Raw genomic sequence first — 24,922 nt, 5'->3', positions numbered from 1 at the left:
CAAGGGATGCCCTAAGGCAGCACCAACAGGTTAAAATTAGAGTGGCCATGGTTAGAGCTCGCCATCACTGGCTTAAATTTGGCGATAAGGGTTCAAAATTCTTCTTCAACCTCCTGAAACATAAGAACGTTAGGGAGAGAGTGGATAGATTGGTTGTGGACAATAAAAAACTTGTGGATACCCCTGACATTGCTACTGCTTTTTTTTCATTTTTTCAGAATCTTTTCACCTCTGAAGACTCTGTGGATGCGATGAGACCGAGGCTCAAATGTAAAGAGATCATCCCTACTAGGATTTCCCATACTGAATCCCTTCTCCTAAAACAATGAATCTCCATTGGTGAGATTGAGAGAGCTATCCACTCTCTCAGCGATGGTAAGTCCCCTGGCTTGGATGGCCATCCTATTGAGTTATATAAAGCCAACATTGACTGGATCAGTAAAGACCTACTGGAACTCTTTAATGAGGCCATCACTAATGGATCTCTTGGTAGAGACATTAATCAGGGCATCATTAAGCTCATTCCTAAAGAGGGGGACAAATCTCTCATCAAGAATTGGAGACCTATCACTTTCCTCAATGTTTCCTACAAGATTCTCGCCAAAGTTCTTGCCTTCAGACTTGAGACTATCCTCCCCAGATTCATATGTTCTACTCAAATTGGCTTCATTAAGGGTGGGTATATTCTTGAAAACCTGATTACTAGCTAGGAGGCTATGGAATGGGCTAAAACCTCTAGACAAAACTCTGCCATGTTCCTCCTTGATTATGAAAAGGCCTATGATAGAGTGGAATGGGACTTTATCCTCATGATGCTGTGATATTGTTAAAGTTGTCCTTAAGGGTGCATGTGCCCTTATTGAAGTTAATGGCTCACTCTCCTCCCCTATAATGCTCACCCGATCCATCCAGCAAGGCTGCCCCCTTGCCTCTACTTTGTTTGTGATTGCTTCGGGTGCCCTTTTTTATCTGGTGAGGGATGACCCAATCTCCTGTAGCATAAAGGCTTGAGACTCCCTGATGACACTGAACTCTTAAATATTCAATTTACTGATCATACCTCTCTCTTTCTTGATCTTTCCAAACATAACTTTGAAGCTGATAGTCAAAAAATAAGGCTCTTTTGTGACATCTCGGGTGCCCGGATCTCCCAGAATAAATCCATCCTACTTGGGTGGCAGGACGAGCCTCTCGATTGGGCCTTGCACCTTGGCTACCAATGGGGTGGCCCTAACAAAATTGTTAGATACCTCGATATACCCTTCTCCCTATCTCCCTCCATCAGAGATATGTGGCTTTGGATTAGGGGAAAGATCAACAAAAAACTGAATAAGTAGAACAATAAATTCCTCATTCCTCTCCCTTGCTAGTCAGGTACAAGTCTGCAAAAAAACCTTTCCTCATAGAGTATCTACTACTCCTCGGTCTGGATGTTTAGCAATTATCAGATCTTTGAAATACAAAAGGTTATCAGACGCTTCCTTTGGTCGGATGGAAAGGGGGGAAAAAAAACCATGCTATTAACTGGAAATGGTGCTCACTTGATAAGAAACTGGGTGGTCTCGGGCTTAAAGACCTCAGATTGCAAGGGATCTCCCTTGCTGCTAAGTGGATATTTCATGCACTCGATGGCCAGGCACCCTGGAAGATCTTGATTAGGAACAATATCTACACTATCCTCAATTATGATGATTCTATAGTACACCACCTTAATCGCCTCTGGTACTATGACTTGGATGCCTCCTTTTGGCAATCTGCTCTTAACAGACTCTGGAAAGCTCTGGTTGCTCCAAAAATTAAGTGCTTTAATTGGCTGCTTTTACTTGATAGGCTGCCCTTGAGAAACTATAACGATACTGTTGATCTCTGCTCGATTTGTAATGTTCTTGACTCTTCCAAGCATATTTTCTTTGATTGTATTACTGCTAGAGATATTTGGTCTATCTTTGGTTTCTTAATTCCTTACATTGTTTCTATCATAGAGATTGTTATTGGCTTTATTCATAGCATTAAAAAGGATGCCAACCTTCTTTGGTCTATTTTATCTGCTAACATTCTTTGGTATATCTGGAAGATTAGGAATGAGGACAGGTATCAGGATCGAATAAGGACCCTTACTGAGGCTTTTAGAAGACTCACCTTTCATAACATTCTTGTGCAGGTCTTTGCTGTCGTGGACATCGAAAGAGACAAGGTTTTGCGGTTCCTACAAGATGGCTCTTCTACCATGTTTGTCTATGAGATGAGATGCGGGTATGAATGGATGCGGCATGCTAAGAACATCTCCCTATTTAAACAAGCCCTCAACAAGCTCACTAAAGAAATCAAGGACAATAGGGGTCCTTCCTATCACCGGATGGAAATGTTGATCCAATTACAGGAAAGAAAAAAAGTTGTTTGGATGGAAGGCCCGGCTGGCTGGACCACTTGGATGGAGGATCACAACTCCATCCTTCAGTAACTTCTGATATTTTGCTGCCCCTTTTTGTTGCTGGCTATATGCCCTTTGTATCCGGACTTCCTACTTAGTGTTTGTCTTTTTATGCTATGTACCTATAGCTGCTCGATCTGACAATCTGAACCTGCCAGGCTGAGGTTTCTCCTCCCTGATCTGATTGTAATATTTTGTTCTCTCTCCCCTCGATTTTAATATAAAATAATAAAATAAGATAATTTACATAAAATTATATCATTTGTCAATATATAAACCCTAGACTCTAAAAATAAACATAAATGAGAAACCACGTGGACATACAAACTATTTGAATATTTTTATAGATTATTTCCTAGTGATATGCGGGCACAATAAATCAAATGCCGATATCCGTCATCTGCACTTTATATCTTACATAGAACCTTTCGCAAGCTTCTATTCAGTTGTCAGAATTAGTTTGGTTGGTTACTATCATGATAGTTCTTTTTCTTTCTTTTTTTTATATATATATATATATAGTTCCTCTCATCATATCTGATGAACATATCTAATTGAGGAGGTTTAGAGAAAAAAAGTAAAGATGCAGATATTCGTGAAGACCCTGACAGGAAAAACAATCACTCTCGAGGTCGAGAGCAGTGATACCATCGACAATGTCAAGGCAAAAATTCAAGTGAGTGTTATTCCTTGTACACATTTTATCCGATTAAGTTTTCTCGATTTCCTATCTCTTATCGAAGATGGGTTTTTAATTATAGTAGTGGATTTTGTATGTTGAGTGCTGTAATTGATTGTGATGTTCCAGGACAAGGAGGGTATCCCACCAGATCAGCAGCGGTTGATATTTGCTGGGAAACAGTTGGAAGATGGACGAACTCTTGCGGATTATAATATCCAGAAGGAATCAACGCTGCATCTGGTGTTGAGGTTAAGGGGAGGCCTTTCCATCAAGGTGAAAACCCTTACTGGAAAAGAGGTAGAGATCGATATCGAACCCACTGATACCATCGAGCGGATCAAAGAGTTGGTCGAGCAAAGGGAAGGAATACCGCCCCTACAGCAAAAGTAAGTAGTTATTCACGTTGTTTTTTAGATTTTATTGTACCCCTAGTTCGTGATTTGCTTTGATGTGTTGGGATAAAGATCTGTGGTATTCGTAGGGTTGTTTGAAACCTAATTGTTCCAATGTTTTTGTTGAACCATCCTTTTTCCCTATATATATTTTATTTTTTTCAACAAGAAAGATTCATAATTCCACAAATATAACGCTTATCCAACCTCAAAATCATAAAAGAGTTACCCATCCTGATAATTGCAGCTTCCTGTACTGAGAGAATGGAAAGACGTAAGCCATATATATGCCTGTGTCAAGGTGTTGAAACAACAAAATCCTTTTACTGATTTCCATGATTAATATTGTCCTGCAGGCTCATCTATGGGGGAAAACAACTGAACGATGAAGAAACGGTCAAAGATTATGGTTTAGAGGGAGGTTCTGTTCTCCATCTTGTGCTGGCATTGCGCGGCGGCTGTTAATACATTTGTTTAGAGCTAAGCAGCAGTGATAGTTGTCATTCTTCTGTATGCAGCTGTCATTCTTCTATATTCCTGTTACTTGTTGAAAGAGAGCAAATATGAATAAAGGCATCTATGCCATTTTGCTCCATGTTTTTTTCCTGTCAACAATCTTATATCTACAAATTTTCCTTCCCGATGTTTGATTTCCATATCTGCTTGGCAATGAAGAGAAATTAATGAATATAAATATAAACATTCATTTTGTTCTTTATGATATTTTATTGAGATAGTACTGCATTATTCAAATTGGAGTTTGATTGTCATGTTTTATATGGTAGAATAAATATTTGCGTGAGCAAGCTGGCTGCTTGTCATGCTGTTGCAGTATGCATATATAACAAATGAAGTGGGATGTGTATATCAACTATCTCAATCTCCATTTACACATTGAAGTAAAAATCTGCTGAGCAGTATTGTAGTTATGTACAATATGCTGTAATGTACTAATAGTTCTGTGTCATATGCATACTTTTAAAAATAAATATGTCAATATTGTTAAATGGGTAGGGTACTTTCTGTTGTAAATTTCGAATAGTGTCGATATTAGGATAGAAAAAAGCTCTATATAGCCATCTCAATGTCACATTGAATTGGACGTATGGATCATATAATCTCATGCCCAAATGAACCTAGACAAGTAATTGTTCCACTGATTTTTGTTTTACCCATTGCAAGGGTCATTTTTTTCTAAACTTTGTTTTTATTTTAGCTCAACACCATAAGTCCACACGGAGATTGCTTATCCATCCCCGAAACCATAAAAGAGGTATCCATTATCCTATAAACCATAGAGGAGGTATCCATCATCCTTAGTTTATAGGAGCTGTCCCCTTATTTTCTTCCTCATGCACATCCTCAACGATAGTAATGAAGTCAACAATTTTTAATTTTTTTGAGTTAATGTTGATGCATCCAATTGCCAAATTTGAAAGATGAAGGTAATTTGAGTTTGGAGCAACTTTTTTTTAATTCACAAGTACACAAAATTAACCACACAACAAACACCTCTTGAATTTTGTGATCAGATTTGTAACAAAGTATTCCCCTAAAGCACCAACAATAAACATAAAGATCTATTCACCTTAAAAGCTAAGAACCATTTAGAAGAGTTCATGAGTAGTCATTTGGATTGAAAAATGAAATTAAGAAAAGATTATTCACGTAATGACTACCTCAAATTGAACTCTTAGTTTCTATTTTTGAAGCACTCATCTTATGCTGGGACTGTTATTGCAAAATCTCCCAACAAGTGAGTTCTTAAACCAAATAGTCAATTTAGCAATAATAGAATTAAGGATAAGAAATTATATTAGCCTCTCCACCTTGGCTTGAGTATAGACAACAACTATGAACTATCATCAGTGAGAAACTCCTCACATGAAGTGGAAGAGTAGGGCTCATTTATAATAGTAAGAATAGGCACACACACCTCAATAGAAATATTGGAGCATTCACCCTTGCCAACACTTCTGACAACCACATGATAGTTATAAGTTTTCTACAAACTAGGACCACTTTAGTAGTTCAACTTGTAAGCCTTCATCACAATAAGACAATATTCCTTTGAAACCCTAGGAGCCTTAGAAAGAGTAGCAATAGGGGTCAAAGGGATAGTTACCCCTATCGACATTATACAATTTTATGGAGAAAAGTATAAATCATTTCTTGAGGACTTTCCAAAGGTCACTTGATTGAGAATTAGATAAGTTTGTCAATTTCACAAACTTTTTATGGACTCTACACATGCTCTTTCTCTTGTGTTTGCCTCTCCATGATCCTTTGCTCACCATTTCAAATTTGGTGGTAATAAATGTTGATGGGTTTAAAAGCCACAAATCTACACTATCACACCACAAGATCTTCCCCTAAAAATTTGATGTAAGGAATCTCAGTTGTTAATGTGGTAGAGGGTTGATAGCTCTTAGGCATAAAGATTCACTATCACACCATAGGGTCTCCCTTTTTTAAAAAATTTATTTTTTAGTATAAAATGAAAAGATTTTTGGTTGATTTTAATAAAAAAGGACTAGGAGATTCAAAATTTACATGTTGTGTCATGTAACTCCAAAATTTATAACCCACACTAGCAAGAATTAGTAATTTTCCTTTAATAAATTATGTCTAGACTTTTTGGGTAATATAGTAAATTCATATTGATCATACCTTAACCTAAAGGTTCAACCTTATAAATATTGTCATCTTTGATGCAATTTTGATGTTTTACCTTGATCTCAAGTCAATATTTGAGAACATGACTGCACCTCTAAGTTGATAAAATAAGTCTTCTATTTAGGACAACAAATATTTGTTCTTAATAGTGATTTTATTAAGATTTCAATAATCAATACACATTCTTGGTGCACCCCAAGAATACACACTATATATTATTAGACACTTTCACTCAATTCCTTGAAGTAAACTTTTATTTAATGTAGGTCAACCAAATTTGTCTTTTTAGTTCTATATCATGAAATGCTTCAGAAAATACATCCTTGTTTTCTTATAAAGGTGGGTGATCATTATTGATGGACATTTTTTGTAGCTTCAAATCTACACATTTCAAAATATCTTTTAATTCACTCAATTTGTCTAGTTTAGATTATTGAAAACAATTTATTTCTAGCATAACATAATAAATCCCAAGGTCATTGCCAAAATATTAATGAGATCTAGACCTCAAAAATTTAAAATAATTTTTTCAAGTAATAAAGTTCTCAATTATAATTATAATATTAATATTTATTAAAAATATACATGATAAATCATAATGAATGAAATATTTTTTCTTGGAAACTTGAATTACCAAAATACAATTATAAAATAGTATAGTATATTTAGAATTAGGTGTTGTACACCTTATATAATGTTTATAATGTTTAATTTATTATTATGTTTGTGGTACACCTAACATGACCTAGAAGTATTTGAATCACTAGGAGTTAATATTCTTGGGGAAGAATGCTATTGCTAATCATTTAACTATCAATGCTTTAGACTCTCATTATGTTGACTTCTCTCTTGAGGATGATGTCTCCTCTTGGGAGGAATTTGTGCCCCTCACTACTGTTGAAGCTTTTTGTGTGGGGGAAAAAGCGAGACTAGGTTAATCATGCCCTAATCCTACCTTTTGACACACATTACGGAATATGAAAGAGCCTAGAGATATCGCACAATTGGCTACTTCTTTTTGTGAAAGAGAGAGCCACGGGATATCTATTAGGATTTCTATTCCCTTGTTGAAATTGTAAGATCAAGTAATGCAAGTTCAAACCCTAATCCCAAAATGCAAGTATGAACTAATAACAAGATTGCAGAATTGAGATTAAACAATGAACAGCTGTAAATACAAGGATGAAATAAGAATACAGATGTGTACCCGGAGTCAAAATCGGACTAAAAATGTTCGGGACAGGGGCGCGGGCGCTACTGTCCTGAAAACTGCACCGGAAACTACTGTTCTGCACTCTGGAACACTGTCGGAAAGCTGTCTGAAAGCTGTCTGTCCGGAGGACCAGGGCGCCCAGCGCCTCTGTCCCACGGACTAGGGCACCCAGCGCCCCTGTCCTGGCAGGACCAGGGTGCCCAGCGCCCCTGTCCCAGTCTTCTGCTCTGCAATTTGATACAGAGTGTTGTCTCGACCTTCTCTCTCTGGATCTGTATCCCGCGGCGTCGTCTGAATCCCGAAACCTACAATGATATCTGAAAAAGGGGTGTATGGGCGGCTATATAGGGTTTTGCCTTAGTCAAACCCCTGCTTCGGTGATTTCCACCTCCACGAATAGCCAAGTTGTTTTGTAAAATGTATTGTGTGTGCAGACCTAGTGTGTGTGCAAGGTCCTAAAATGCAAGAAAGCAAACTAGAGCAACCTAGAAAGTAAACACTAATTGCTTGTAAATGATAACGCAAATGCTCTAAATCAAGATGCAAAGTGATCTAAAGCATGAATAAATGATGTATTGAAGCTTATGTAAAGACATGAAAACAACATGAAATCATACCCAACCCTCAAGGGAGGAGTACAAGCCAATCTTCAGTCGGTAATCTCCTATTGTTCTTCAATGTCTTCCAAGCCCTAAGTGGATGAATGAATTTGATAGATGCTTGATAGAAGGATGTTGTAAGATGTTGAAGTCTTCAAAGATCTGCTCTTTCACTGCATATGAAGTTCCTGAAAACAAAATTCTGATCCCTTCAAATGAAGGAAGAGAGCTCTTATGTAGGAAACCCTAGATCATAAATTCGTATTTTGGCCAACCTAGAGATTGAATATCCCGCCAATTTCTTGGGGTTAAGCTTTATTTTATGATTGGATCGCGCTCCTAAAATTTCGGGAAAAATGTCCGGGACCGTGTGCACTCCGGGCGCCACGGTCCTAACAACTTTTCACCAAATTTTCAGGGCCGTCAGATATGATGATTTTAGAGAGAATCCCGAAGTTACAGGTGATTTCGAGATGTTTTGACCCCCGAAATTAAGCCCCCAAGCTCAGAATAGGGCCTAATTAGGGTTTTTGATTAAGTGATGTATTGGAGGAATAAAATGCGAAGGGCGCGCTTTAGTGAAAGGGCCCAACTTTATGATGTAGAGAATGATGAAATAGGACCTTTAGACCTAATTAATTTGATTAATTAAGTGGTAAAGGGGAAATGCCATGCAAAGTGCAACTGCGCCAAGGCGGGTGCTAAACTAGGTGTTAAATTGTACTGCTTTAGCAAGTGCGTACAATTTATGATGCTACATCTAGCCCCCACTTTAGCGGTCATATGAGTACTACGTGTATATGCAAGCTAAAGTACAGAAAGTAAACATTATTTGAAAAAGGATATATCCATAAGTTGTCGGACGAAGCCCCCAGCGGTATCTGCAGTACACAGTTAGGAACCGCACCCTACAAAACACACATTAGATCACAAAAATCACCTAATGCTTACTAAGGAAAGTGATGAAATCTGTGAGTAGCTGTATGCCCCCCCTGTTTCGACTTGCTTATTAGGGAGGTGAAACAGGGTAGCATGTTTACTTGCAACAAATTGTGTAAGGTAGTATTGATGAGGGGTGTTCACTAAATAGGCTTCATCATAGCACTTTTTGGAACATCCCAAGAGTAGGGGAAGGAAAATACAATTCCAACGCAACAAACGGCTCGAAAATCGCATCTCCCAAACCCAAGTTATGATAAAATGAATGGTAGAGGAAAATTAGGGTTTCAAAAAGTAAGAATAAACAAATGAGAGTATATACCTCGAAAGTGACACTTGTATTCGTCACTTTGTCGATTTCAGAATACTATTCAGTGCAGCAGAGCCCACATAGCCGTCATCATGCCTTCACGACGACCGGAGCATCCCACGAGGATCGAGATCCTGCGCCAGGCCATGATCGACGACGAGCCACTGGACAAGGTGAGTTGATTGAACGTTTGACTTTTGATTTTTCGCATGTTTGACTTTTTTGTGATCGTATGCGACCCTGAAGGCTGACCGGGGCCCACCCAGGGCGCCATGGTCCCTGTGGGGCGCCCTGGTCCCCCCAGGGCGCCATGGTCCCTGACAAGGGCGCCATGGTCCCTTCAGGGCGCCATGGTCCCTGACAGGACACTATGGTCCCCAATCAGGGCTTGGCGAGGGGTTTCAGGACTAGCACACGATGTTCGACAGTTTGCATTAGCGATTTTGATGATTGAGTACTGATTACAGTTATGTTTTTGTGTTGCAGGGCCTTCTGTACATGAGAGAGCATACAACGTGACATATTCTTCGCAGTTTGCGAGATCAGATTCCGCGGCTGACTCAGTCAAAGAGAGACACACTATCGATAGTGGGATTGTGGTATGTGATCCTCATGCCAGCCATTCGGTTCCATCCTGCGATGCTGATGGCATTGATGGAGCAATGGGATCCTGACACATGCACGTTTCACCTTCCAGTAGGAGAGCTGACAGTCACACTCGAGGATGTGTACCGTATACTTCATCTTCCTATCAGAGGAGAGACTGTTACATACGCGACTGATCGGTCAGTGGAGGATCATCAGAGAGAGCAGGTGTATTGCATAGGGAGAGTCATGCCGAGCGAGACGAGAGGTCGCATCATGGTCAGCTGGCTCTTACATCCTACAGGGGAGGTACCTCTTCTGAGATGCCTTATGATAGCCATCATAGCACTAGCCGTCTGCCCTAATGGGCAAGGCACACACATGCATGGGGGTCTCACATGGTGTATCAGAGTGATGGAGAGACACAGGAGAGTGTATGCTTGGGGTCGGAGTATGCTTGCGCATCTCTATCACGACCTTGAGGAGTATGTATTTGGACAGGGTTGCAGTTTGATGACATGCACACTTCTGCAGGTGTGGATTTTAGAACACTTCACATGCACCAGGCCCGTCGACTTTCCGCTGAGTACAGTGAGAGAGCGACCTAGGGTGTTCGCTTATCTACTTACCAGCGAGTGGAGATTTGGAGATTTGTTATATTGGAGAGTGATTTTTGACAGAGTGACAGCCAAGGTGACAGTATGGAGACCTTACCTATGGATGCACAGATGGGATGGGATGGAGAGACAGTTAGCATGCCTACAGAGGAACCACCTACTACGGGGACGATATGTACACATCATAGTCCCTTCCTACTTTGACCGAGTACGGAGGTAGTTAAGGCTAGAGCAGTGTGTTCCAGCCGATGTGCCCATCTATACTCGACACTTGCGGGTCCTTCCCAGACGTAGAGCAGTAGCGAGACCAACGATAGATGACATCGAGACTACAGACTTAGAGGGATCTGATCAGGATGTAGTCACTGACTATTCTGCAGAGCCTGGAGCACAGCGGAGGTACATCTCATGGTTTATGAGATCATATCCAGGTCCTATCTTTCCACCAGATCATCCGACAGGCTATCCAGGCCCATGGAAACATGGAGACCAAGACGAGGACCAGGGATCCAGGTCAGAGGAGCCAGAGGAGGGAGAGGGTCATGAGGAGGTGGGAGATCCTGATCCACCTACAGGCGATCAGCCCAGTGCCGAGGAGGAGGAGGAGGATACAGATAGAGAGGAGGATGAGGGAGATGCAGGTGATGATGCGGATGAGGACGAGGATGAGGATGACGAGGAGGAGGACAAGGAGGAGGATAGAGATGATGAGGAGGAGTCGGATGCAACTCCCCACCATTCAAAAGACGATACCATAGCACTAGATCCACCTCTTATTCCCCAACAGGGGGAACATGAGGTGATACGGAGGCCTGTCCCTAGTACCGTCCAGCCTACACCCATCGTGGATAGATTATTTGAGCGAGGGGAGCCTAGCGGTTCCCAGGCACAGATACTACCATATCATGATCCCTACTGGCGCGAGGGAGATCTAGGTATAGTAGGTTTATATTGATTGATTAATGTTTTGATGATATAGAATGGTACTAACAAAAAAATCTATTCTACTGCCACAGCTAATGTGCAGGAGTGGCATTCCTTAATTCAGCAGGCAATGACAAACATTTCCATGATAGCACAGATCCCTAGTTCCTCACAGATTGCCTATAGGCCTCAGGGGAACGCGGGTCGGCATGAGGATTTGTTTATCCCATTTCGAGTACAGGTAGATATATGGAGGGAGAGAGAGAGAGTCCTATCAGAGGACCTCCAACAGGCGCGGCAGAGAGAGAGAGTCCTATCAGAGGACCTCCAGCAGGTGCGGTGAGATCTAGCAGCGGCTCAGACCGAGGCTACCACCTATCACGCGATCCTTATGGATAGGGATCGCAGGAGTTCCTCTCGGAGTCACTCACGATCTGTATTGTGCTACACACCCATGGGTCCACCTTCACGGCCAGATCAGGAGGGAGCGTCCAGTCGACATTCTCCAGCCACTAGCCCTAGGGATAGGAGGTGATTTTATGATGTAGGAGAGGTCACATTTTTGGATGTACAGTGACTTATATTTGTATACGATCCACACATATGTATATGTATATATACATGCTTCTCTTTTGTCTCAAATGCGTTATCTTTAATGCTTAAAACAATGTATATTTTGTTTTGATTAAATCTAATACATCTGGTAAATGTACATGTATGTTCAGAATTTAATTTCCATGTGATTGATTTCTCAATGCTCCATGATTAAATTGATACATGTGTGACTTAATTAAATATTTAATCAAGTACAACATTGATGATAAGGAAGAAATATGCATTAAGTCTAAGAATTATATAACTAATGTGATTTAATTTTTAATTTAAACACAACATGATACGATTCTACTTAACACATAAGACACTGTATAATATGCTAGCATAATGGAATGTAAATCTTTCACAATTTACATAAATTAATTCAAAACAAACCATAAAGTAGGAAGACACGCTTGTCAGGAATGAAGCAATATAGATTAAACATCATAACATTTAATTCTATTTTGCTTTAATGAAGAGACACTAACATATTATCCAATGTTTGAAGAATTGAAAAGAAGATAAATAAGGAATGAAGAATTAAGCATAATATCTACGCAAGTGCGTAGCATTGATAGGTTCTTTAAGAGGCGTACTGTCTACATCCGCTATTTTGTAAGCACCTGATCCATAATCCTCAATAACGATGTATGGTCCAAGCCAATTAGGACTGAATTTTCCCTTTTCTGCAGGTAAGGCATTCACATTGCACTGATTCTCTTAGAGGACTAAGTCACCTACTGAGAAGGAACGTTGAATAACCTTATCATTATAGCTTCGTTGTAGAGTTTTGTGATACGCTTGAATATGCTCAAGAGCATTTATACGTTGTTCATCAAGCATCTCAAGCTGTTGAAGTCGTTGTTCCCTATAAGAATCATCATCTACTATACCTTTGAGAGAAACCCTAAGTGATGGAATCTCTAGCTCTAAGGGCATAATAGCGTCAGCACCATAAACAAGATTATATGGAGTAGTTCCCGTAGCAATTCGTACACTCGTTCGGAGGCCCAAAGAGCATAGATTAGCTAGTTACTCCAATCCTTACCATGCTTATTCATTGTTTTGCGAAGAATTTGTTCAATTATCTTATTGGATGATTCAGCTTGACCATTTGACTGAGGATAGTATGGTGTAGAAAATCGATGTTTGATATGATACTTCTCGAGGAATTTCTTCACGTCCTTGTTCTTAAACGATGTCCCATTATCTGAGATAATAGTAGAAGGTATCCCGAATTGAGAAATGATGTTTTCTAGAAGAAATTGACAAATCACTTTAGCAGTGGTAGAGCGAAGGGGAATAGCTTCTACCCACTTCGTAAAGTAATCTGTTGTGGTTATAATGAAGGTGTGTCCTTGAGATGAAGGAGGAGAGATTTTACCAATAAGATCCAAACCCCATGCGGAAAAAGGCCAAGAAGCTACTTGAGAACGGAGTTCTTGGGCAGGAGCATGAATCAGATTATTGTGTTGTTGACATTGATGACATTTTTTAACAAATGAAAAGGAATCCTTCTGCATAGTTTGCCAATAGTATCCCATACGAAGCAATCTATGAACTAAAGATTTGTCCCCAAAATGCCCCCCACAGGCACCTGAATGTGCCTCTTCAAGAGCAACAAGGATTTCCGACTTGTTAAGACAACGAAGGAGAAGACCATCATAACCCCTTCGGTAAAGGACATTAGAAAGAATGATATACCTAGTAGACAGCTTGCGGATTCTAGCCCTAGTGTTCCTATTAGCGGAATCAGGAAAGGTACCATCGGTCAAATATCTTACGATATGCGAGTACCATTCATCTGAGTCTATAAAATCACAACATGTTATCAAGCTAGAATCGTCTACAATAGCTGGAGAAATAAGGTTGTGAATAATGAATTTAAGATCAACCACAGGGTCCTCTAAAGATACAAGAGAAGCCACACATGCCATTGCATCCGCATGTCGATTATCTTTTCGAGGAATGGGTTCCATAGTATAAGAATCAAATTTCTGTAATAAAGAGATGGAAAGATCTTTATATTGTGATAATTTGTCTTGTTTTGCTTGATATATTCCTGTTACTTGTCTTATAATCAATTGCGAATCTCCATAGATATGTATGTGTTTTATGTTCAGAGCTAAGGCTACTTTTATTCCCGCTATAAGAGCCTCATACTCAGCAATGTTATTGGTACACAGGAAATTTAGACGATAGGACAAGGGAATGGGTTTCTTTGTAGGAGAAATCAGAACAACACCTGCCCCCGATCCCGTACGACACTTAGAGCCATCAAAGTATAACTCCCAAGTTTCATCTTTCTCTATAGAAAGAATGAAGTCGTCAGGAAAGGACTCAGGGTTAGGGAAGGAGAAAGGTGAAGGGGCCTCAACTAAGTGATCGGTCAATGCTTGTCCTTTAATTGCTCTTTGTGAAACAAATTTAAGGTCAAATTCAGTTAACATCATAACCCACTTAGCTAGATGTCCTGATAAATCAGTTTTAGAGAAAAGATGCTTCAAAGGATCAAACTTTACCATGACATGGACTTCTGAATTTAAAAGATAATGTCTCAATTTTTGAGTCGCAAATACCAAGGCCAAGCATTGTCTTTCTATCGCAGAATATCGGGTCTCGTAATCGAGTAAGGTATGACTTATGTAATAAACCGGACATTCCTTACCATCTTTATCATGTTGTGCCAACAATGCTGCAAGAGCATGAGAGGAAGCAGCTGTATACAGAAGGAAGGGTTTAGAAGGTTCGGCAGGTTGAAGAATAGGAGGACTAGCCAAATACACTTTTAAATCTTCAAATGCTTGCTGACAATCCTCATTCCATTGAAAAGTGATATCCTTTTTAAGAAGTTGAGTAAAAGGAAAGGTACGATCCACAAGCTGAGACACAAACCTACGAATAGCTTGAATCTTTCCTTGTAATCTTTTAAGTTGAGACACATTTCTAGGAGGTGGCATGTTGACAATAGCATCTATTTTCTTAGTATCCACCTCAATCCCACGATGCGAAACTATGAACCCTAATAGTTTTCCACTATCCACACCAAAAACACATTTGCGGGGATTCAAGCGCACATGATATTTACGAATTCTTTCAAAGATTTGACGAAGGATTTTAACATGATCCATGCGAAGAAAGGATTTGGCCAAAATATCATCAACATAATCCTCTAAAATCTTATGCATATAATCATGAAAGATAAGGGTCATCGCTCGTTGATAAGTTGCACCGGCGTTTTTAAGTCCAAAAGGCATCATTATCCAACAAAACGTACCCCAAGGAGTGGTGAAAGCAGTTTTGAATTGATCTTGAGGGTTAATAAAAATTTGATTGTAGCCTGAAAAACCATCCATGAAGGATAACAAGGCATGTCCTGCCGTAGAATCAACTATCATGTCAATGTTTGGAAGAGGGAAATCATCTTTCAAAGAAACCTTATTTAGATCCCGAAAGTCAGTACACATTCTTATTTTGTTGTCTGGTTTAGCCACAGTGACAATATTTGAAATCCATGGGGAATAGTCAATAGGGTGGATAAATCCAGCCTCCAATAACTTTTCAATCTCAGCCTTAACAAGCAAAGCTACCTTAGGATTCATTTTTTGAATCTTTTGTTTCACGGGCTTAGCATCAGGAACTAAGACAATATTATGAGTAACGATCTTAGGATCTATACTAGGCATGTCAGAATATGCCCACGCAAAGATCTCAGGGAATTCATGCAATAGTTCTTCATATTGTTTCTATTCCTCTTCATCCAAACATTTCCCAATTTTAATGACTTTCTCTTTATTGCAAGGATCCATCTTAACATCAGTAGTGTCACTTATGAGAAGATTACTTTGTTGAGGAGTATCCTTTAACTGAGGGAATTCTTTCACAATCTCGTCATTATCAATCTCTTTTCCAAAATAGGCTTCAGCGTTCAAACAATAAGGGAGTCCCCTATTGTGATGATAACGAGGAAGAGTGTCATAGGCTCCCAAGAACTCAGCTAAAGCATCGTCGGTAGGGAAAACATCCAAAGCACAGGCACACGAAGGATCCCCATCAATATACTTAGGATGTTGTATTGATAGAGATGTAGAGATAGCATTAAAACTAATGCATGGTCTTTTAGAATCTTTAGTACGTTTGCAGGGATTAAAGCCAAGTCCAAAGGCATAATTGTGAAAATTAGTCTCTAGAGGAACTCTTATCCCTTGTTCATGAGCACCACAACCTTTTCCATGATGCCCATGCTTAGCAAAAATGCAAAAACCACGACCATAACGATCAGCCATTTCAGGAAGAGAAGGTGGTTTTTCATAAGACAAAGAATCAAACTCTTCATAATTAGAGATGTGAGGAGAAGAAGTTTGAGAGGCAGCCACAAAATTATTACTCATAGATTCAGGTAAGGTTGATTGATTTTTAGTTTCTTCTTTCTTTTCAACTTTATGATTTTCAGCTTCTTCCTTCTTTTCAACTTTAATTTCTCTAGAAGGAACCTTATATTCACCCACAAAGGTAGGATTAAAATCAAGGGATCCCCAATCGTCGTCTTCGAGGATCTTCCCAGGATCAAAATCCTTCTTATGTGTAGTTTCAAGTCAAGAAGAATCTTCCCCAAGAGCTCTAGACTCATCCAAAGAATTTTGATCATCGGAGAGCGAGGATTCACCGATAGGTATCTTATTTAAAGAGTCATCACTAGATGAGGATGGCTTAGAAGAACCCCCCTTAGAAGTGGATGTTTGAAAACAAGCTTGAAAATTAGTATCACCTATCAAGGTATATGTCTTATTGTTATAAATAAATTTAACTTGTCTATGCAATGTAGAAGGGACAGCTTGCATACTGTGAATCCAAGGTCTCCCTAGTAGCAAGTTGTATGTTAGATTTCCCGACATAACATGGATAGGTGTAGGCAAAGTAACAGGCCCCACTGTGATGGGTAAGGTGATAGTACCTAATGAAGTTTTAGCCACATTATCAAAGCCTCGAATAGGATGAGAGTCCGGTTCAATTAAGGATGTATCCACATTCATCTTATGCAAAAGATTAATGCTACACACATTAAGACCAAAGCCATTATCCACTAGTGTTCGTCTTATAGCCGTGTCTTTCATGATAACCACAATCATCAAGGGATCATATTGATGTTGGATTTCACTAGTAGGCAACTCATCTTGGGTAAACATAATTTGAGCTTTAGGATTCATCACAAAGTTAACCAAAGATGCTATATTACTAGATGTATTCGGTGGAGGAACATTCAAATCTTTCAAGGCATCTTGTAACATTCCATGATGAGCGGAAGAAGTTTGAATCAAATCCCAAAGGGATATCTTAGCAGGGGTAGCTTTAAGTTGTTCTATGAGATCATATTCCTTGCTAAGAACTTGCGAAATACGGGGAGCTTGTGGAAGCACCAGTTGATGATTCGGAAGAGAAACTGGGATAACAGGAGGAGGACTAGGTTGCCTATTATTTCTGGTATGATAAGTATGGGCAACCGCATGATAACTCTCTCTAGTTATTTGCTTGGCATAATTATAAGGACTTATAGGTTGTCTTCCTTGCACAGTGATGATTGGTTTATTCGGAGTACGAAAGGAATCATGATCATACCCTCCTTGGACAGTAAGGAGAGGTGACTTAGAAACTTGAAAGGTGGGAGAAGGATAAGCTCCTTGGACTTCAAAGAGAGGCTTTTTATGCTCATTCAAGTTTATCATGTTAACCAATTTAGAAGTCTTGTTCTTGCTTAAAGATTTCGATAAAGCCACAAAGTCATCAAGAGCATAATCCAACAAAGCATGATCATATCTATTAAAAGGTTTATCTTTTGATTCAAAAGGAGACATCTCCTCATAGAGGGGATTGTTGAAAACAACCATGTTACTAGATTCAGTGGAAGAGTTGATAGGAATGTATCCTTGAGAGGAATCATTCGACTTATCTTTCTCATCACACCTAAATGGCATAGTAACAAGGTTTATGAGTTTTTGGTAAAATGAAGGTTTGGCATCCTTAGGGTTTAAAAACTCATCTAAAGCTTCATCTAATTCATCTTGGCTATACTCATAATAATCATCGAAAGCATGAACATTTTGCAAATAAAAATCTGACATTTTGAAAAGATTACACAAAACTTAAACACCAAATGCAAAGAAACACACTTTTTTTTTTTTCTTTTTCTTTTTAATGAAAATGAAATGAAAACACACTAAATCTAGATCTAGATCTAACAAATGCAATGCAAGAGGAAGAAATGATAGATTCACGTTGGGTTCACCAAAATGTGTGGGGGAAAAAGCGAGACTAGGTTAATCATGCCCTAATCCTACCTTTTGACACACATTACGGAATACGAAAGAGCCTAGAGATATCGCACAATTGGCTACTTCTTTTGTGAAAGAGAGAGCCATGGGATATCTATTAGGATTTCTATTCCCTTGTTGAAATTGTAAGATCAAGTAATGCAAGTTCAAACCCTAATCCCAAAATGCAAGTATGAACTAATAACAAGATTGCAGAATTGAGATTAAACAATGAACAGCTGTAAATACAAGGATGAAATAAGAATGCAGATGTGTACTCGGAGTCAAAATCGGACTGAAAATGTTCAGGACGGGGGCGCGGGCGCCACTGTCCTGAAAACTGCACTGGAAACTGTTGTTCTGCACTCTGGAACACTGTCGGAAAGCTGTCTGAAAGCTGTCTATCCGGAGGACCAGGGCACCCAGCACCTCTGTCCTAGGGACCAGGGCGACCAGTGTCCTTGTCCTGGCAGGACCAGGGCACCCAGCATCCTTGTCCCAGTCTTCTGCTCTGCAATTTGATACAGAGTGCTGTCTCGACCTTCTCTCTCCGGATCTGTATCCCGCGGCGTCGTCTGAATCTCGAAACCTGCAATGATATCTAAAAAAGGGGTGTATGGGCGGCTATATAGGGTTTTACCTTAGTCAAACCCCCGCTTCAGTGATTTCCACCTCCATGAATAGCCAAGTTGTTTTGTAAAATGTATTGTGTGTGCAGACCTAGTGTGTGTGCAAGGTCCTAAAATGCAAGAAAGCAAACTAGAGCAACCTAGAAAGTAAACCCTAATTGCTTGTAAATGATAACCTAAATGCTCTAAATCAAGATGCAAAGTGATCTAAAGCATGAATAAATGATGTATTGAAGCTTATGTAAAGACATGAAAACAACATGAAATCATACCCAACCCTCAAGGGAGGAGTACAAGCCAATCTTCAGTCGGTAATCTCCTATTGTTCTTTAATGTCTTCCAAGCCCTAAGTGGATGAATGAATTTGATAGATGCTTGATAGAAGGATGTTGTAAGATGTTGAAGTCCTCAAAGATCTGCTCTTTCGCTGCATATGAAGTTCCTGAAAACAAAATTCTGATCCCTTCAAATGAAGGAAGAGAGCTCTTATGTAGGAAACCCTAGATCGTAAATTCGTATTTTGGCCGACCTAGGGATTGAATATCCCGCCAATTTCTTGGGGTTAAGCTTTATTTTATGATTGGATCGCGCTCCTAAAATTTTGGGAAAAATGTCTAGGACCGTGTGCACTCCGGGCACCACGGTCCTGACAACTTTTCACCAAATTTTCAGCGCCGTCAGATATGATGATTTTAGAGAGAATCCTGAAGTTACAGGTGATTTCGAGATGTTTTGACCCCCGAAATTAAGCCCCCAAGCTCAGAATAGGGCCTAATTAGGGTTTTTTATTAAGTGATGTATTGGAGGAATAAAATGCGAAGGGCGCGCTTTAGTGAAAGGGCCCAACTTTATGATGTAGTGAATGATGAAATAGGACCTTTAGACGTAATTAATTTGATTAATTAAGTGGTAAAGGGGAAATGCCATGCAAAGTGCAATTGCGCCAAGGCGGGTGCTAAACTAGGTGTTAAATTGTACTGCTTTAGCAAGTGCGTACAATTTATGACACTACACTTTTATTGATCCTTCTATTGTGGTCTCCTTTGTTGTTCTGCATTAGCCTCTTGTTGGTCTATTGAAACACTCTATTGACACTACTGATTGTAACCCTACATGGTCCCTCCCAATTGATCTCTCTTTTGATGGTCCTAATGACAATATCGCCTGGACAATGGTTTCTCATAGGTGGAAGGGGAAGTATTCTCCCCTCCCCCGAATCCCCCTTTGTTTAGGTTTGGGTGTCTCTTCGCTTCCTTGATTGGGGTTTTGGGTGTTTTCTAGTTTGAAGAGGTTTTATTTGCTTTGTTTGACCATGTGTTTTTTTACTACCTTCAGGCTATTGTTTTTCAGGCCAACATCCAGTATTTTGGTGCTATTTGTGTGATCTTGATATTATTTGGCTATGTTAAGGGTTAATGCCTTGGCTAACACCACTTGACTAATCAGAAACATTCTTGGGGCTACATTATATGTTGTATGTAACATTGTGAAATATTTAATGTCCATGAACTATCACATGGGTTCACTTGGGAGAGAGATGAACTAGGCAAAGAAGCTTTTGAACAAGCTTTGGTGGCCCTCATGAGGCAATTGGATTGTAGACAAATGCATATGGAGATCATCCATGAGGAGGCCGATCTGATCACTGAGTGCACTTCCCATCCTCATAAGAAATAATTACTTGATGGTTAGGTGGAAGTATGGCAGGAAGGAGCTATGGGCTGGGTGGAATGGCTCCCACCTATGGGCAACAAAACTCACCAGATGCTGAAATCTTATTTCCTTAGTTGTTGACTAATATGTTATAATGTCAATTTTGTTTATAAATATGTACAATAGTTGTAATCCCTATTTTTATGGAGGTGCACGTTAATTGTGTATTTTGTATATGCACCTTCTATTGGTGCCCCGACGACTGCTGAACTCAGCCTTTTTGCTGAAGCTATGTAATGCTTTTTTAATATTTAATGTGGGATCTCACATTGAGAAAATAAATTTAATTTAGATATTGGATAAATATTAATAAAGTGATACAATTATGGGGTCAATTATTTTTTAATCTCATAATATTAGTCACATGGTCATATATAAGACCACTTGGTAGTTTTGTGTGAGCTTGTTCTTATAAAAATAAATATAAGGGTAGTTATCTAAGGCTGGCTAGTTGGTGTTTTGAATCATTTTTGAAAGAGTGCAAATGTGAAGCATAATATGGGATGTGTGTAGTCATGGTTGGACACATGGGGGATGCACTCAAGAGGTTTGATGTTTCAAAAGTGTTCATGGAGGCTTTGAATATATATTATAATTTTTACTTTAAATAATATATTTGAAGTGGATAATTTTTAAAGTTGAGTTTTTTCCTGTATGAGGGTTTTCCCTAGGTATATTTTATTGGCATTTGACTGAACTGAAAAATGATTGATTGGTGAATGTGATGAAGAGACCGAGATTTATGTTTGATGACTAAGTTTTGTGTTGTCATTAATGGAAAACATGTTTTTGTAGTCATCTAAGTCTTAGAATCCAACCAGTAAGGCTTAACCAGTACAAAAGATAGTTTAACAGAGAACCAGTAATTAGGACTTCAACTAGTAAACAGTGAATAGAGTTGAATTCTAACAACTGGTACAGGTGATTCATGAAGATTTAGATGATGCGATTTAAAAAAAATTATGGATATATGCATTTGGATCTATTTTAATGATCGCATTGGCAGATTCAACTAGATAAGTGAGATTTGATGAACACAACAGGCATTTTGATGAACAATTAACCAGTAGTAATAAACACACTTTAATCGGTAAACTAGTACAAGTATTGTCTTATTTTTTATTTCTTATGTTGGTGGCCGAAATAAGTAAGGTGTGTAATGTAAGAATTAATAGATTCATTGAACCTAGGAAATTGTTCCAAGGTTGCAGCTGACTAAGAGATGTTTGTAAAAAAGTGTGATGAGGTATAAAGTTGGTGTGCATATGTAAGAGTGAGAGATCATTAGAAAAGGATGCAAATTTGATTGTGCGGTGATTATTGAAGCTTTGTATTGATGTTTTGTTGAATTTTTGGGGATCTGAAGTATATCTTATCAGACACAGAGGTGTTACATGAAGATCATTTAAGTGTTGTTTTCCTAACAGTTTGCACCAATAAAATCCCCTAACCGAGTAGGTCCTAACATGGCTTAATTTGTAAATCCCCTAAAAGGGTAGCTCTATATAAGAGTCTTAAATCCTCTTGAGAGGTTGATCCTAATAGGTCAAAGCTCCTAATAGGGCTAATCATTTAAATTACTTAACTAGGTGACTCCTAACTGAGTCTTCTCCTAACAGGGCATATTTGTAAGACCTTAACCGGTAAAGATTTATATTCCATAGATAGTTAATCTTGTGGGTATTAACTCCCATCGTGGTTTTTCTCTTCTGGGTTTCCACGTATAAATATCTTGTATTATGTGTAATTTTTATTGGGCATTTGGTTATGTGGTGATGTTTATCTTATGTTTATTAAGTTTTAAGTTGTTTAAGCTGGTGATCAAATTGATATTGTTTATGCTTGCACTGATTCACCCCTGGTATGCTATAAGAATCAGAGGACCACTTGACATGGACAAATTGAGCTCAACTGAGTTGATGGAGATTTCCACTTCCATGCAATCTCGGGCCAAGAAAAAGAGTATTAAAGAACAACAGAAGGAGGCAGAAACAATAACGAGTATAGTTGAAATTTTGTCAAGTCTCCTACCAGAGATTGATATAGATAATTTTCTTACCCCTATTGATAAGATTGGACTCGTTGTTGATATCGAAGGTGGAAATATTGTAGAGAGCCTATAAATAATTTGAAGCTATCCTTGCAACACCAGAGATGAGCACAATTGACATTGTGGAGGAGCCTGTTGGATAGACAAAGACACATGTGGAGATAACCGACACTATTTTGGAGACATGGCATAATGATTTGAAACAATTACATTCTCATTTTAGTGATGCTTTTTTGAAGATTGCATTGTAAAGACAATTAAAATCCTAGATCTATATATACTGTGCAATTTTGAGGCAAATGTTGATGTAACATGTATTTATATTTCATTTATTTAGTTCTTTGTTTGGAATTGTTGTCAAAGGGGGACTAATAGTTGAAGAGTCTGTCAAAATTTTGTATGTAAAAGTAAAGCGGGAGTAGTAGTATAAGTCTTTTGTAAGTCTTTTATTTTTGTAATAGCATGAAATTTCTAAGGGGGAGTATATGTCATGAAGTCAATTTTTGTATTGCACACTTAGTTAACAAATTTTTTCTTAAGTGTAGCCATCAATGCCAAAGGGGGAGAATGTTGACATTTGACTGAACCAAAAAATGATTGATTGGTGAATGTGATGAAGAGATTGAGATTCATATTTGATGAGTAATTTATGTGTTGTCAGTGATGAAAATAATTTTTTTGTAGTCATCTATGTCTTGGAAGCCAACTGGTAATGCTTAACTGGTACATAAGATAATTTAATAGAGAATCAATAATTAGAACTTCAATGGGTAAACAATGAACAAAGTTTCATTTTGACAACCGGTACAAGTGATTCATGAAGAGTTGGATGATATGGTTTTAAAGAAATGATAGAGATAGGTATTTTGAGCTATATTCATAAATGCATTAGCATATTCAATTAGACAAGTGAGATTTGATGAACAGAGCAGGAATTTTGATGAACACTTAACAGGTAGTGATAAAGACACTTAAATTGGTAAAATGGTACAGGTTTTGTCTTGTTTTTTATTTCTTATGCCAATGGCCAACATAAGTAAGGCATGTAATGTAAGAATGACTAGATTCATTGAACCTATGAATTTGTTCCAAGGTTGTAGCCGACTAAGAGATGTTTATAAAAAGTGTGATGAGGTATCAAATCGGTGTGTGTATGTAAGAGTGAAAGAGCATTAGAAAAGGATACAAATTTGATATGTGGAATTTTCATGTATAAATATATTGTGTTATGTGGAATTTGTTTTATTGGGTACTAGATTATGAGATGGGATTCCTCTTATGTTTGTTAAGTTTTAATTTGTTTAAGTTGGTGATCAGATTTATATTGTTTATGCTTGCACTTATTCACCCACTCTTAGTGCCTTATAAGTTCATCATATTTTATTTCATCTTTGATGTAATGTTCATCAATGCCTTATAAGTTCATCATATTTTGTTTCATCTTTGATATAATGTTGTCTATTCAATTGCATGCAAATTTTGAATACTTGTTTACATAGATCTCTCTTTTCGGTAATGTACAAATTTTCATTACATGGTTGCAAGTTTCCTTTTAGTTTGGTATTAAAAAATTGCATGGAAATAGTATAGACATGAAAATATATGAGAGTTTTTTAAAGGCATTTTAATACATATCTGAGTGTTTTGGATTTTTTGTTATAATTGGTTGGCTATAGATTTATGGGTTTGAAAAATATTTAGTCAAAAGGGATCTTGAATGTACTTTCTTATTAGGATTTTGTCAATAAAGGTTTTCAGATAACACTCTGGGACAAAATAGACCTTACTATTGGATAGAGGCTGACCAAGAGATGAAATGATATAATATTTAATTCATTTCTAAAAAGGTTAAAGAAAGAAAATAATTGTTCCGTTCCTAGCCCAAGTTGTATTTTCCAAACCAAAGGTAGTCATTTGAAAAATAAATAAAAAAATATTTATGGTAGTTTTAAAATATTTGCTATTTGAAATAATGAAAAATAAATAAAAACTCTATATAAGGGTATAGATCAATATCAAAAAGTGGTAGGTACTATTCGTTTCTACCACCATATGTAATCTACATCATTTTTCACCATAGGTCCTATTGGTCAATGGGTTTTGTGATTCCAACTCATAGTCTGATGGGGTCCCCTATCCCCCAAATACTATTCAACTTCTTAAAACAAAAAATATAAAATGTAAAGAATCACTAATTTAAATAAAATAAAAACAATTTTTTTATCAAAAAAATAGTAGTACTTAGCTATTAGTTTTC

General features: G+C 38.2%; 1 protein-coding gene across 2 annotated transcripts in view; it reads left to right on the top strand.

Annotated features, from left to right (window-relative positions):
- Window positions 1-3,014: 3,014 nt before the first annotated feature.
- The window catches only part of LOC131855812 (uncharacterized), a 35,098-nt gene continuing 13,190 nt past the window's right edge, over window positions 3,015-24,922 (top strand). The window contains exons 1-3 of one of the 2 annotated variants that reach the window (XM_059212027.1): window positions 3,015-3,107; window positions 3,240-3,499; window positions 3,862-4,009. In XM_059212027.1, coding sequence (XP_059068010.1) covers window positions 3,015-3,107; window positions 3,240-3,499; window positions 3,862-3,970 — 462 coding nt within the window. In that variant the 3' untranslated portion in view covers window positions 3,971-4,009. Of the gene's footprint in view, window positions 3,108-3,239; window positions 3,500-3,861; window positions 4,010-24,922 lie in introns of those variants that run through there. The other variant, XM_059212026.1, reaches the window with a different exon arrangement.

Source organism: Cryptomeria japonica, chromosome 10 (assembly GCF_030272615.1).
Source record: "Cryptomeria japonica chromosome 10, Sugi_1.0, whole genome shotgun sequence".
In the NCBI taxonomy this organism is placed as follows: Eukaryota; Viridiplantae; Streptophyta; class Pinopsida; order Cupressales; family Cupressaceae; genus Cryptomeria; species Cryptomeria japonica.
Note: the sequence above shows the minus strand (reverse complement) of the source record. Positions and strands in the feature narration are given on the sequence as shown.